The sequence below is a fragment of the Podarcis raffonei genome, chromosome 3 (genome assembly GCF_027172205.1).
Source record: "Podarcis raffonei isolate rPodRaf1 chromosome 3, rPodRaf1.pri, whole genome shotgun sequence".
Taxonomy (NCBI): Eukaryota; Metazoa; Chordata; class Lepidosauria; order Squamata; family Lacertidae; genus Podarcis; species Podarcis raffonei.
In genome coordinates, this window is record NC_070604.1 from 39,117,675 (window position 1) to 39,130,978 (window position 13,304).

A 13,304-nucleotide genomic window follows, 5' to 3' on the forward strand; every position below is an offset into this window, starting at 1 on the left:
AGTTGTTGGGATGGTGATAATATGGAGGATGTGAACAAATGGTGGAAAAACAAGAATAATTAATGCCAGTTGTAGTTCTTTTGCATCTGAAATTTTCTCTGTTCTTAACTGTGAAATTCAGTTAGCAAATTTCACTGTAATTTTTATCGCAGCATTTTCCTTCCTGGTTCTGAATTCCGTTATTAAACATAACTGAATTCATTGAGCATTACTAAACCTTGCTGAATCCATTGAGTTGTGATGCTATACGTTTTCAATTTGCTGTATGTGTCTGAATTCAACTGTACTTAGTGCAAAAATAAATAAAATGCAGTAGTTTCCCGATGCAGTTACACGTTATACTGAAAAAGGTCATTGTTCTTTTAAATTTTCCATAATTGTTCTCCATTTAGATACGCTTTTTGAAGAATGTTAAAAGAATTGCTTGTTTTTTTCTCCTAGGGTGAAAAAGGAGATAGCGGAGAGCAAGGAACAGATGGAACACCTGGAAGAGATGTGAGTTAATGTTTTACCTATCCTCAGTGATTTATATTATAGCTGCTATTTGTGTGTAAACTCTTCTTGTCAGCAGCAGTCACTGTGGCGAAACAGAGACACCCTAAGACTGGTGTTGCTACAACTTACCTGCACAGGGCTTGGTTAGGGGCAAAGGGTGATGGTGAGGTTGAGGTTGCATGGATACACTAATGGAGCCAATCCAGCACTCCTGCCAGTACATGTGCACAGTTCCATCTTGCCTTTACTTTTCTCCAGCCACATCCAGCTGGGCTGTGGTGACAGCGGTGTTGGGTTGGTGGCACTGCAGGTCTGCCCAAGCATACTGGCTGCTACAGCTTACTGGATATGAGCAGTTTCCTGTACTGGACCAAACACTCAGAAGTGGGTGAGCGTGCACAGAAAGTTAGTTATGGCTCCAATTTATGGTGCGCCCAATGGCTTTTCTGTACGCTCTGGCACTCGTCACAGTGTCCTGTTGTGCCAGAAGCGGTTTAGTCATGCTGGTCACATCACCTAGAAAGTTGTCTATGGACAAACACCAGCTTCCTCGGCCTGAAGTGAGATGAGTCCCGCACCCCATAGTCGCCTTTGACTGGACCTTACTTACCTGCACCCAACAGATTTGTTTAATCTCAGTGGGTTTTAACCAATGGCACCTTCCATTTGCAGAGGGACTTTTTATGTAGTAGAAGCCTCTGTTAATGGAAGGGGGGAGAGTGGTTTTTGCCTATTCCTCCCCCTCTCCTATGGTCTCTGCAAATCTGCTCCAAAGGTTTGGCAAAACTCTCCAGAACAGCATGGGGGAGGTGATAGAGGCACCACAGTGGGGAGAAAATAATGAGCAAAAATCACTTTTCTGCCTCCTGTTCTGCTTGGCCGAACCCCCTTCTGCAAATGGATGAAGTCCTCCCGGCTGACACTATTTCTTTTCCTGCCCATGCTTCTACAAATTTTTCATCTATCTAATGTGAGAGAACTGTTTTTTTCTGGAGCCATAAGCCTGAAACAGTGAAAGTCTATCCCCAATAGTTAACTTCCTTGCCATCATCAGATGGTTTGCACTTGCTGTCTTATTTAGTTAGTCTTGTAAGGAACTAGGTTTGAATATAAAGACTGTCTGTTAACTCCCCATGCGCACCTTCCACTTTACCATTCAGCACACTGGAGACACACAGCATGTCAGCCAGGAACTACAATTTCAAATCCAGCCAACAGCATAAATATTGATTATGAATGCCATTCATGTTGCTATTCCCAGTTTGCTTGGCATCCAATCTATGTTACCTTCCTAACTTTTAAAATAACATTTTTAATGTATGCACCATTTTCATATTTAACATAAACGGGAGATCTTTGGAGGATTGTGTCAAAGCATTCTCCGTCGGGGCCAGTTATAGCACTCCCTGATATTCCTAACATTATTTTGTATCCTGGGAGAAAGGAAGTGTGCCTGGGCTATTTTGACAGCAGTGAGAAGAGAAAACTACTGATGCTGAATAAACCCTGATGCACATTTTAAAAAATGATATACTCCCTTGCACAGAGACAGTCACTCTCTTTCTGCGTATCTCCCCCCACCTCACACACCAATTGCACTTTTCCTGGCTCCCACCCTTGGATGAAAGAGGCAGACTCTCAGCTTGAAAAATCCCCAAACTTTATTGAGAAAATCAGCACACAGTTTCAGCATCAACTCTTGGTACAGGGCACCTGGTTCAATGGCTCATAAGCAGAGTTCTTGAATACATGACTAGGCATAAGCAAAGATGCTCCTGCTCTGCTTTGAAAAAGAGGGCAGCAGTACCAGTTTGTTGCACAGTTCTTCTCCCAAGTACGGAGACTGTGCTTGCGTTTAACCCTTGGATTGAGTACAGCTAGAAGGCTGGAGAGGCCTTATTCTGCCCTCTTAGGTAAGATTCTCTTTTCCCACTAGAAACGAGGCTTATTTGTTGTGGTACTTGTATTGTATCTCACCAGACCCACTCCATTGAGGTCCCATATGGACCAGTGTAACTCTATTTGTTCTACATTCCAAGCTCTTTTGGGCTTTTGGAAGTTTATCTTCTTGCAAGCTGAAAATAGAAAAGTGCTGCTGAGATGTCGTTGTTTTATATATTCCCCCCTGTGGTTTTATATTGAATTGTTCTCATGACTGGGAGGAGGGCGGCGGCAATCAAAATGCCGTTTTCAACAAGCCCCACTAGGGTGTCTCAATAGTAGCCTTGAGCCCGTCATCTCCTTATGGAGCGAGGCCACATTTTTCAAAGTGCGGGCAACCATGTGTAGAGGACATTTGCCATAACCTACTACAATGTCCACTATATACACACCCAATAAGTCAATTCATAAAACCCCTTTTCATGAAGAAAACAAATCTAACCAGGATGGAGGGGGTGAAATGGCTGCTGAGTGATGCTGATGACTCTGTGACTTATAAAGTGGCTCGCTATGCCCTGGCAGCTAAGAAGATTAGGAAGAAAGAACTGGAGGGGCTAGTGGTCATTCGCAAAGGGGACTCTGACATCTAATTTTCACATTTTATTTTGAGAATTACTTTTCATTCTGTGTAATTTTGAACATGGTTTTACTGCATATGTAGCGACTGCCGTGTGTGTGTTTGTGTCTGTGTGTGTTTTCCTTTCCTTTTTTCCTTCTTTGGATGTTGCCATGGCCTTTGGCTAGCGCAGTAAAATCCACACACACACACACACACACACAAAAACAACAACTCCAAAGTAATAGAAGAAAACGCCACACAGGCCTTAACCCAAGTGCATATCCTGATTTCATTGATTTTCTTAGCAGTTGATTATATTCCTATGCATGGAGAGGTTTGTTTTGTTTTGTTTTTTGCTGTTTACTTTGCTTTTTTGTTATCATATTTTTAGTTCCCTTGGTACTAAAGCAGGCACATTTTTCTTAGAATGCCTTTCTGCATTGGTTAGTCTTTTCTCCATTTTCTTCACAAAATGAGCATTTTTCTTTCTTTTCACAATTATCAATGCTGTTTGTTTAATACACCTGTATAAGAATGAAAAGCTTTTGAAAGAATAGAAGAAGAAAAGCAGCAAGCATTTATGGAGCAATAAAAAGGTAATGGGTTAACAGGTTGTCACTCCAGGCTGTCTATCACCTTGTGTAGTGACTTCTCTAAAAACAGCTTCTAGTCAGGAAACCAGCATAAGGTAGGGTTAAAAACAATCTAATTTGAAAAGCAGGTCACAGAGCTATGCTAACTGACATGATTACTTCCCCCTTTGAAATTCTAGCTGTTTTTACTTGGTATGAAACCTTTTTTGTATATATTTTTAAAGTACGTTCTTGTTAGGAAGGCCATTGAATCAATTAGCTTTAACACCAGTTTACCCAACCCTCCTCACAGTTGGTGTATTAAAAAAATAAATAGGTAAAGTTGTATGTTTATGGATGTCTTCATACTCTCACTTTGTGTTTGGGTACAATGTTGTGGCACACGTAGCACATCATTTGAGAAGGGTGCACATGAGTAAAGATAGCCATGGTTAACTACATGACTATTTCGAATACAGGAGAGCAGTGGCCAGGAAATGATTATACCCATGTGTTGAATGGAATTTTAAAGGGGGGAAGTGCTATTTTTAATTGTGTGCTCCATTCTCAATTAGTGCGCTACATGTCTGTTCTGTACTTTGAGCTCAAATATGAAATGTAGCATAATAATCTTATGTTTCCCTCTGTGCAGTTTCACATTTGGGAGCATGTACGTGCAGGCCCAAATGAGAGACGGTTCTAGATCTTAGACGGAAGCCAGAGTGCTAAAGTTCTTGAATGACTCAGATACATGCTATTTTCAGCAATGAGAATGTTCAGTTGGCACCCTAACTTGAACTTAAAAGGCCGCTGCCAGCAAGGGAACAGTCATAGATCACTAAGAGGCAATGGTACCACCTCGCCCTTTCAGCCACAACACTTGTCAGCTCCTAATGCTGGTATACTAATTCTACTAAAGCTACTATTGTTGCTGTGACCTTGGTATCATGCCTGCTATGTGCATGAGTAGAACCCACAGTCAACAGCATTGTGTTCTGCACCAAGCACAGATTTCACGATAGGGTATGTTCCTCACTATCACTTCCAGAACCTCAGATGTAAGTGCAGCATCAGTCAAACTGCAAATGGCTAAAGTTTCTATGCCTGTACAGTTGTAGCCCTTGGCACCAAGAGGACCTAACCACCTCAGCCTGGTTGTGGTGGAGAATGATGAGCTGTCAATTCTGACTCAGCAGTGATGGAACGTTCCAACAGGGCTCAGAATGAGCCATCATAGTAGGGCACGTAAAATATCCCATCTAACCTGATACAGGTTCTTCTGCTTTATTGCAAACAACTATTGCTGATGGTAACCTTCCTAGGAGTCAAGTTCATGAGGCCTCTTCTATGTAGCCAGACTGTATCTATCCGTTCCTATCTTCCCATTTTCCCATCCGAGGGAAAGACTCCTGGGAGAAGATAGCTGTTTTCAAATAAGGGCAGATAAATGCTGGCCTGATTCAACCTCATTCATTTTGCAAATTAAGCAACAAAGTTCTAAATAGCATCATGCTATGTACATACCAGTTAGGAGTGAGTAAGGTTTGTGGATTTATTGAGCTTGTGGAATTATTAGGCAATAGCATATGTTTCCTTGTGTGTCTTTTTCTCAGTTCCATCTCTCCTGTAAATACAGTCACAGAAGTGATTTATTTGGTGAAAGATATTATTCAATTCGTGTTCTAAAGTTACCACCTAAACCAATTCCACTTTCAGGCCATAGCAATTCAGAAACCTTAAACATTCATTCAGAAATCAGATCATCATGATTTGCATTTATACCATTTCATGCACAGGCATTAATAAGCCATAGAGAAGCCTTCCTCTCACTTTCTTTTTCCTTTGCTTGGCCTGTCTCTTTTTGATAAATCAAAGACTACTTCAGATTTAACTCTTCTGTTGCTGGCATGCATAATAAAGGCCACATCAAAGCTAAATCAGAATTATTGACAACATCCACCATTTAATCCAAAGTGGATACTTAAATGCTCATATAGCTCTAAATGATCTTTCTTCCAGATGGTGAATTAATGTAATTTTTGCAGGAAGTGAAGTTGCACAAATACGAGTATTTTGAATACTTACTGATTTAATGGTTCTGTTCCCCCCAGAGCACAGATGTTGCTTATAATTTTAGTGCCACTTGCTTTCCTGTTACCGAAAAACAAGCTATAGTATTAGGAAACCTTGAAGGAGGAGGAAGGAGGACTTGGGGCCATGAATCATGATTCTCCTATAGAATAACATGTATAACTTTTTTTTTCTGTGCCAATCTCAGCCACCTAAGCTGATACTACAGTGATGATATATTCATTCATTGTATTGTATTTATGTTTTTATTCTTCTAAAAACTATAATCTGCTTGACTAGCCAGAAATAAATTCCTGTGACCTATAGCATATTACATAATATAAATTATTTTACCACCAATACTACTACTGCTAACAATAATATTGATGACATTAATTGAATAGAAATGTCATTAATTGATGAATTTAAAGATAAGTGTGTTTTATGGTGTCTTTAAATGTCATAATGTTTATATTTTCAGAGCGAATTATTTGTTGGATTGTCATGTTTCATAATGAAATTGTTCTTTTTATTTGTTGTTGTAATGATGTATTGATTTGCATTTTTTATGTTCTGTTCTGAGCAGCTTTGAACATATTTATGTAGAAAGGGGAAACACAAATTTTAGTAATAGTACTACTACATCTTATCACATTTCACATTGCATTTATAACCCTTGTTTATTATCGGATCCCCAAATGTGAGAAGTCTATTCTCTGGTTCAAGATGTCTTTTAGTATGATGAGAAGACTATTCCTGTTAAACAGGCATGCTTTTGAATCTCTCCCACATTCTGGATACTTCATGAAATGTCTTCTCTTCTCTAAATATCTGAAAGTTTAGTGGGGAGTACATTTGTTCCCCTTTGTTTCCATAAGCTAGTGTGTTGAAAGAAAGAAAAAAGTTACAAAAGTGAAAGGGGATGAGTTAGTCTTTCAGTGTTGCAAAATTCCCATATGCATTTCATAATTTATGTCAAGTAATTCATACAACCTGCTACAGCTCTTTGGTTCTTCTTTGATGCTTCACTGCTCTGGTTGCAATTTTAAAGAAGCCTCAAGGCTTTATTTTGCTGGCACATGCATTAATGTATTGCTGAAATAATGGTGCATTTATTTATTATATTGTTTTTTGCTTAATCCATAGGGTTTGAAAGGTGATCCTGGTGATCCTGGAATGGCTGGTATAAAGGGAGAAAAGGTATTCATTCGTGTGTGGATACGCAAATGACCAAATCTTGATGATTTGCCAGAATATCCAGACAAGGCTTGTTTAATGAGGAAAATGGTCAAAAATCACTTTAGAACAATCACTGTTCATAAATTTAATATGCATATAATTACACTGTTCTGGTTTTTGATGCAATTATTTCTGTATCACTGAGAGATTATTGAAAAACAAATAAACCTGTAATGGTTGCTCATTTGCTGTGCAGGATCCCTGGTAATACACACATTGTAGGAGAGCACAAACTGCAATTTGTATTTCTTTGGAAAAATGCAGCCCCTCCATTTCTCTCCTTGCTTCTACTCATCTTCCCTGCAAGCAAGCAAATGCGTTGCAATGACAAGTATTATGTGTGCTAAGCCAAGTGTGTCTGCCTCACCTTTACATTACAGCATTTTATAAATAGTTTAATTATTTTGTAATTATCCCTCTTTAGGTATTGATCTGCCCTATTCATATTACTGAGCCCGTTCACCTCCAGCACCCAGGAGTTGGGAATGGGTCACACCTGATCGGATCTAGTATTCATTTGTGTTCTGCTGATTGGATCTTGTATCCGTTTGTGTTCTGCATAGTAATGTGACACATCTGCACCACTCTCAGTTGTTTGGTCCTTTGCTCTCAGTTTGTAAAACACCCCCCTCCTTTCTTCTCTCTGTATATCAATGAATACTTTGGTCATCTGACAAAATGGACTCTGGTCCACAAAAGCTTATGCCATCCATTTATCTTCCCTCCCTCCATAAGAGTGATGGACGCCAACAAGGTGAATACACACACATACAGTAGTGCCTCGCAAGACGAAAAGAATCCATTCTGCGAGTCTCTTCGCCTAGCGGTTTTTTCGTCTTGCGAAGCAAGCCCATTGGCGGATTAGCGGATTAGCGCTATTAGTGGCTTTTAGCGGCTTAGCGGATAAGCGGCTTAGCGGCTTAGAAAAGGGGGGGGGAGGAAAAAAACCCCGCAGGAACTCGCAAGACATTTTCGTCTTGCGAAGCAAGCCCATAGGAGATTTGTTTTGCGAAGCACCTCCAAAACGGAAAACTCTTTCGTCTAGCGAGTTTTCCGTCTTGCGAGGCATTCGTCTTGCGGGGCACCACTGTATTACATGGATCTCCCCATGCTTCTTTTTGTTCTTTGGGGAATGTATTCCTCCCCCTCCAGGGGGAAATATGCCTGTTAAAATGCACCAGAGTGCTTTAAATGTACAATGTGTGATGTCACTGGTTCATTCTGCTTTTGTTCATGCATTCCCTTTTTTGCCGTGGTAGCAACACATTTTGGTACATATTCTTCCCCGTCATCCTGAACCTCCGATGAACCTCTCTCTGGTCCTCAGCTCCTCACGCTGCTCCACTGATGCTCTGAGCTAACTGAATGGCATCGGCAGGTACCTCCTTACCTGGCCTTTGCTCTGTCCCCCAGACTGCCGCCGTGGCATTGACTGATTTAAACCAGGGCCAGGCGGGAGCCCTGCAGCCTCGGTGGTTAGCCCAGGAGATGGAGCAATGGCCATGCAGCTATGGCATGCCTCTGGAGGTTGGGGAGCCCACGCCGAGTCGCAAAAGCTGCCCACTAATGCGACTGGTGAGCGGTCATTTTGGTACATATTCTTCCAATATAGAGAGACACCTCTGACCAGACACTGTCTGATAAACAAAACAAAAGAGCTAGTGTCATGTAATGATTATGGAGTGTTGGAACTAATACGAAGCAGATCTAGTTCAAAACCTCACCCACTTGGGTGACCTTGGTCAGCGATCATCTTTTATCCTAAGCTACCTAAAAGAAATGGGGGAGAACTATGTAAGTTGAAGAAGCAGCTAAAGCTTTAAGCTTTGGGTTTCTTTCCTTTCAAAGAAGGAATCCTATACTCATCTTTCAGGTGTGTGTATCAATAAAATACTTTTTAAAAAGTGTAATTAAGTTGTTTTTTTAGAGTGAGAAGATCACTGACTTTTGGTTTTTGCCTAATTTTATAGGGAGATATGGGACCTCCAGGACCAGCTGCCCTTAGTGTAAGTACGCTAGACAAGAGGCAAGAAGAGATTGTTCTCAGGCATGTCGATATTTATTTTTTGGGTTGCCTAATGCTGCACTTGTTAGTAGATTGTTAATAAGCTAGTTAAATGAGCTGCTCACTTCTTTTTCTGAAATAAAATATGCATCCAGTGATTTGTAACATACTATTGCAATTAGGGACGCGGGTGGCGCTGTGGGTAAAACCTCAGCGCCTAGGACTTGCCGATCGTCAGGTCGGCGGTTCGAATCCCCGCGGCGGGGTGCACTCCCATTGCTCGGTCCCAGCGCCTGCCAACCTAGCAGTTTGAAAGCACCCCCGGGTGCAAGTAGATAAATAGGGACCGCTTACTAGCGGGAAGGTAAACGGCGTTTCCGTGTGCTGCGCTGGCTCGCCAGATGTAGCTTGTCACGCTGGCCACGTGACCCGGAAGTGTCTGCGGACAGCGCTGGCCCCCGGCCTCTTAAGTGAGATGGGCGCACAACCCTAGAGTCGGACACGACTGGCCCGTACGGGCAGGGGTACCTTTACCTTTACCTTATTGCAATTATAGCATTTTCAATCTTGAAATAGTGTAAGGAAAAGCAGATATATTTAGTTGTGCACACCGTGTTTTCCCACCCATTTAAGAGCATACTTTGCTTGTCTTCTGAATGTGTGAAACAAGGCCATGCAAGCATTTTTTAACAATTTCTGCCATTTTGTTCTTCACCTTGCATATCTGGCAATGGCTTCAGTGGGACAGCTGAAGGATTGTAGGTAGCAGTGAGGAATTTCTGGTTTTCTCTGTGTTTTGGAGTGAACCTACCCTTTTTGCTCACCCGAGACTCATTTATGGAACATAGATCTGTGGATTAAGCCATATAATCTATTAACCAATTACAAGGTGACCTGCAGACTTCCTCTTCCTTCCAACAACATTTTATAGGTGTTCAAAGCAGCTAATACCTCCTCTGCAGCCACACAGGGGGGAAATGTCTTTTAATATGCTCCCACAAAATGGATGTATGTCGTAATGTGCAGTCCCTTCCTGGGGAACTGTACAAAGGAAAAGATTGCTGACTTGATGTACCTATGGAGGCAGTCGTCTTTCTTTTCATACAATGTGTTTGTAAGGCTATCGGGGACATGTATAGGAAAAGAAGGGTTGATAAGCTGTAGCACTTTCTCCCTAGTGGAAACTGATGCAAATAGCACCATATTTTCTTCCTATGGCAGCTGGGATTTGTAATCTTAGTCCCATGGGGAATAGGCACTTTGCCAGGAATCTGGAGCATCTTGGACCCCCCTCCCCCACTACCACATGTGAGTCACTGGGCCCTCAGGGTGTAAGGGAAGGGGGCAGCAGAGGTGTCAAAGGTGGGCATTCAAGCATTCCCTGCTCAGTTTGAACTTACTTGCAAGGACTCAATTAGGGATGCTCATTTCTGGTGCAACCTATTAGATTTCTCATGGCATCTCTAATTAAGCTGCAGTTTGTTCATCCACACCCATATCCAATTCAGAACTGCCCCGAAACATCTTTTTAGAACTCCAACTGCCTCTGTAGGGTAGCATGTTGGAAATGAAGAGAGAGAGCTGTGTGTCATCCATATACTAGCGTGGGGGTGATTATTACAACTACATTTAGAACATCCAGCAGAGGGAAAAATTATTCAATGTCACATTAGGGATGGAAGGATCTGTCAATTTCAGTTCTTCAGTTTCTCATTTTTCTATTTGTACATTCAGTTCTCCAGGTTTCTGCAGTTTCTGTATTTTAACACATTATTGTCTGCGGTTTTGACAAACACACATGTTTTTGGCAAGCAATTTATCTTCGTAAATGCATTTTTGTATGCAATTTTCACAAATATATTCATTTTATACACGTTTTCTCCCAACATCCTTTTTTATGAACATTGGTTGGAGAACTGCATTGCAGAAATTCTGATAAGTGGGATTTTTGAAGGATGGCTGTGCTCCACCTTTTGTTTCAGAATGTGCAAGTTTGATAAATTAAGCTTTAAATGTGAATGTAATCAAACCTTAGTTCAACCTTCACTTATAATCGCAGCCAGGAAACTTTCATATGGAGTTAGCCTAGTACTCTTCCTTTTTAATGCTTAAGAAGCAGCATGTTACCTATACAGGATTTAGTTTAACACCCCAGTCACACATGTGTTTCTACACATTCTGTCAGCATCACTATATTACCAACGTTTTTGCATAACTGGCATATAAATCACCTGGGATTTCTGGATCAAGCCTACTATATATTTAACAAAAATGTGGATTTAGACCTCTTAATTATTTGGGGGTGTCAAGGGAAAAAAATAAGTTGAATTCATTTCCAATAAAATGTATTTTGAATTGGGCTACCAGAGATGCTGAATAATAATTACCTTTTATAATACATTATTTATACATTATAGTATGTTTTAAAAGCATTAATTTAAAACTTGAATTTTTAACCTCATCATATGAGCTAGATTATTCCCCCAACATTAAAGAGGATTTAACATCACAGTTCTAGGCATGTCTACTTGGGTGTAAGCCCCATTAAATCAAATGGGATGGCAGCCTAATTTACTGATGACCCACATAAGTAATCATTTTCACATCTAAACAAAAAAATTTTTTTTCCTTCCAGTAGCACCTTAAAGATCAACTAAGTTAGTTCTTGGTATGAGCTTTCGTGTGCATGCACACTTCTTCAGATACCCATCTGATGGGTATCTGAAGAAGTGTGCATGCACACGAAAGCTCATACCAAGAACTAACTTAGTTGGTCTTTAAGGTGCTACTGGAAGGGAAAAAAATTCTTTGTTTTGACTATGGCAGACCAACACGGCTACCTATCTGTAACTTTCACATCTAAGATACTTAATGTGTATCACTAGGCCCATCCAGTGACTGAACACCAGAGATGACAGCATTATCTTCATAGTTTTGTCAAGGTGCTGAATAAGGCGAAGGAAGTCAGAGACTTTTATCCGAAATGACACAGTTGGCTAAGCTCCCCTCTCCTTTCTGGCATCGAGAGCTTAAGCCTGTGCATGTCATGTCACAAGAGTGACAGGTGAAGGAAGGTGGTACAGTGATCTCTCTTGTAAAGTATATGAAAACTATTCCTCTTGACATTTGATCCGTAGCTTTTAGTTCCCCAGGAAAATGAGCGTCCGTCTCTACGTTCCTGTGGGCCTATCCCTTTGCAGAGTTATAAAATACTCATCCAGATGGCACCAAATGTTTACACAGAAGCCAAGGGTTAAGTCAGTCACAAGCAGAAGTACCTAAGATTTGCTTACTAAACAGATACTTGGAATGCTGGCTCCGTACTCCTTGGGGCCTTGTCAAATGAAGCATCAGATAACATGTTCAGCGCAAAGCAAACAGAATGAGGAAGCTGGTCACTCAGGCCTGGACACGTTCTGTGGTCACTTTCAGATACAAATTCAGCAAACAAGTGACATACAGAGTACACATTGTATAAAGCTCTAAAGCTGCAGATTATACTGTTGTAGACAACGACTACCATTTTGCAACCAAAATGATCATGGGGCTGGAACAATTCCCTATAAACATGGTTGCAACATTTGGGGCTTTTAACTTAGAACAAAAGATGAGTAAACGGGGACATGATAAAAGTGTATAAGGATCTTTCTGCACATAGCATTTATACCAGTATAGTTGCTGTTTGATCCAATACAGTGGTACCTCAGGTTACATACGCTTCAGGTTACAGACTCCACTAACCCAGCAATAGTGCTTCAGGTTAAGAACTTTGCTTCAGGATGAGAACAGAAATCGTGCTCCGGTGGCGCCGCAGCAGCAGGAGGCCCCATTAGCTAAAGTGGTGCTTCAGGTTAAGAAGGGACCTCCGGAACGAATTAAGTTCTTAACCTGAGGTACCACTGTAATTTAAAGAATAGAGTTGCAGCTGATGGTCTGCGACTTTGGTCACATGCCTCCAATATTGGAGAATAAGAGCAGGGTTTTCCTTCCCTCACCCAGGGCAGGTTGTGCAGTACTGTGCTCTTGGATTTTTAGTCTTGTTTAATTTTATTTGCATGCAGTGGGAGTATCTTGTCAAGGTAAACCTGTCAAGAGAATCAGAATATGTTGCTGTCATTTTAGGCTATTTTTATCTCCCTTGCGCAGTTATGCAGGAAAGCTTGAGTAATATATGGTTTTTTTGGCCCCTGAGGAGAATTATGTTTTGGAAAACAACAACCCTGCAGACTCTGCAATTGACACAAAAATGATATTATATTTTTCATTAGGATAATGATGTAAAATTATTCAGTTTCTTTCCATTCCTAATGTACTTCATTGCAATGTAGCAATGCAACCCCCCTTCAAGACTTTAAATGATATAGTTAGGATGTTTGGCATAGTAAGCTCTTGTGTGTTAATAGTGCAATCTTTGAAACTGAAA

At 40.9% G+C, this 13,304-nt stretch overlaps 1 protein-coding gene across 4 annotated transcripts in view; it reads left to right on the forward strand.

The window, feature by feature from the left end:
* The window catches only part of COL19A1 (collagen type XIX alpha 1 chain), a 188,577-nt gene that overhangs the window by 96,242 nt on the left and 79,031 nt on the right, over window positions 1-13,304 (forward strand). For all 4 annotated transcript variants that reach the window (XM_053381239.1, XM_053381238.1, XM_053381236.1 and 1 more), the window contains exons 13-15: window positions 442-495; window positions 6,784-6,837; window positions 8,847-8,882. In XM_053381239.1, the coding sequence (XP_053237214.1) occupies window positions 442-495; window positions 6,784-6,837; window positions 8,847-8,882 (144 nt within the window). The remainder of the gene's footprint in view (window positions 1-441; window positions 496-6,783; window positions 6,838-8,846; window positions 8,883-13,304) is intronic.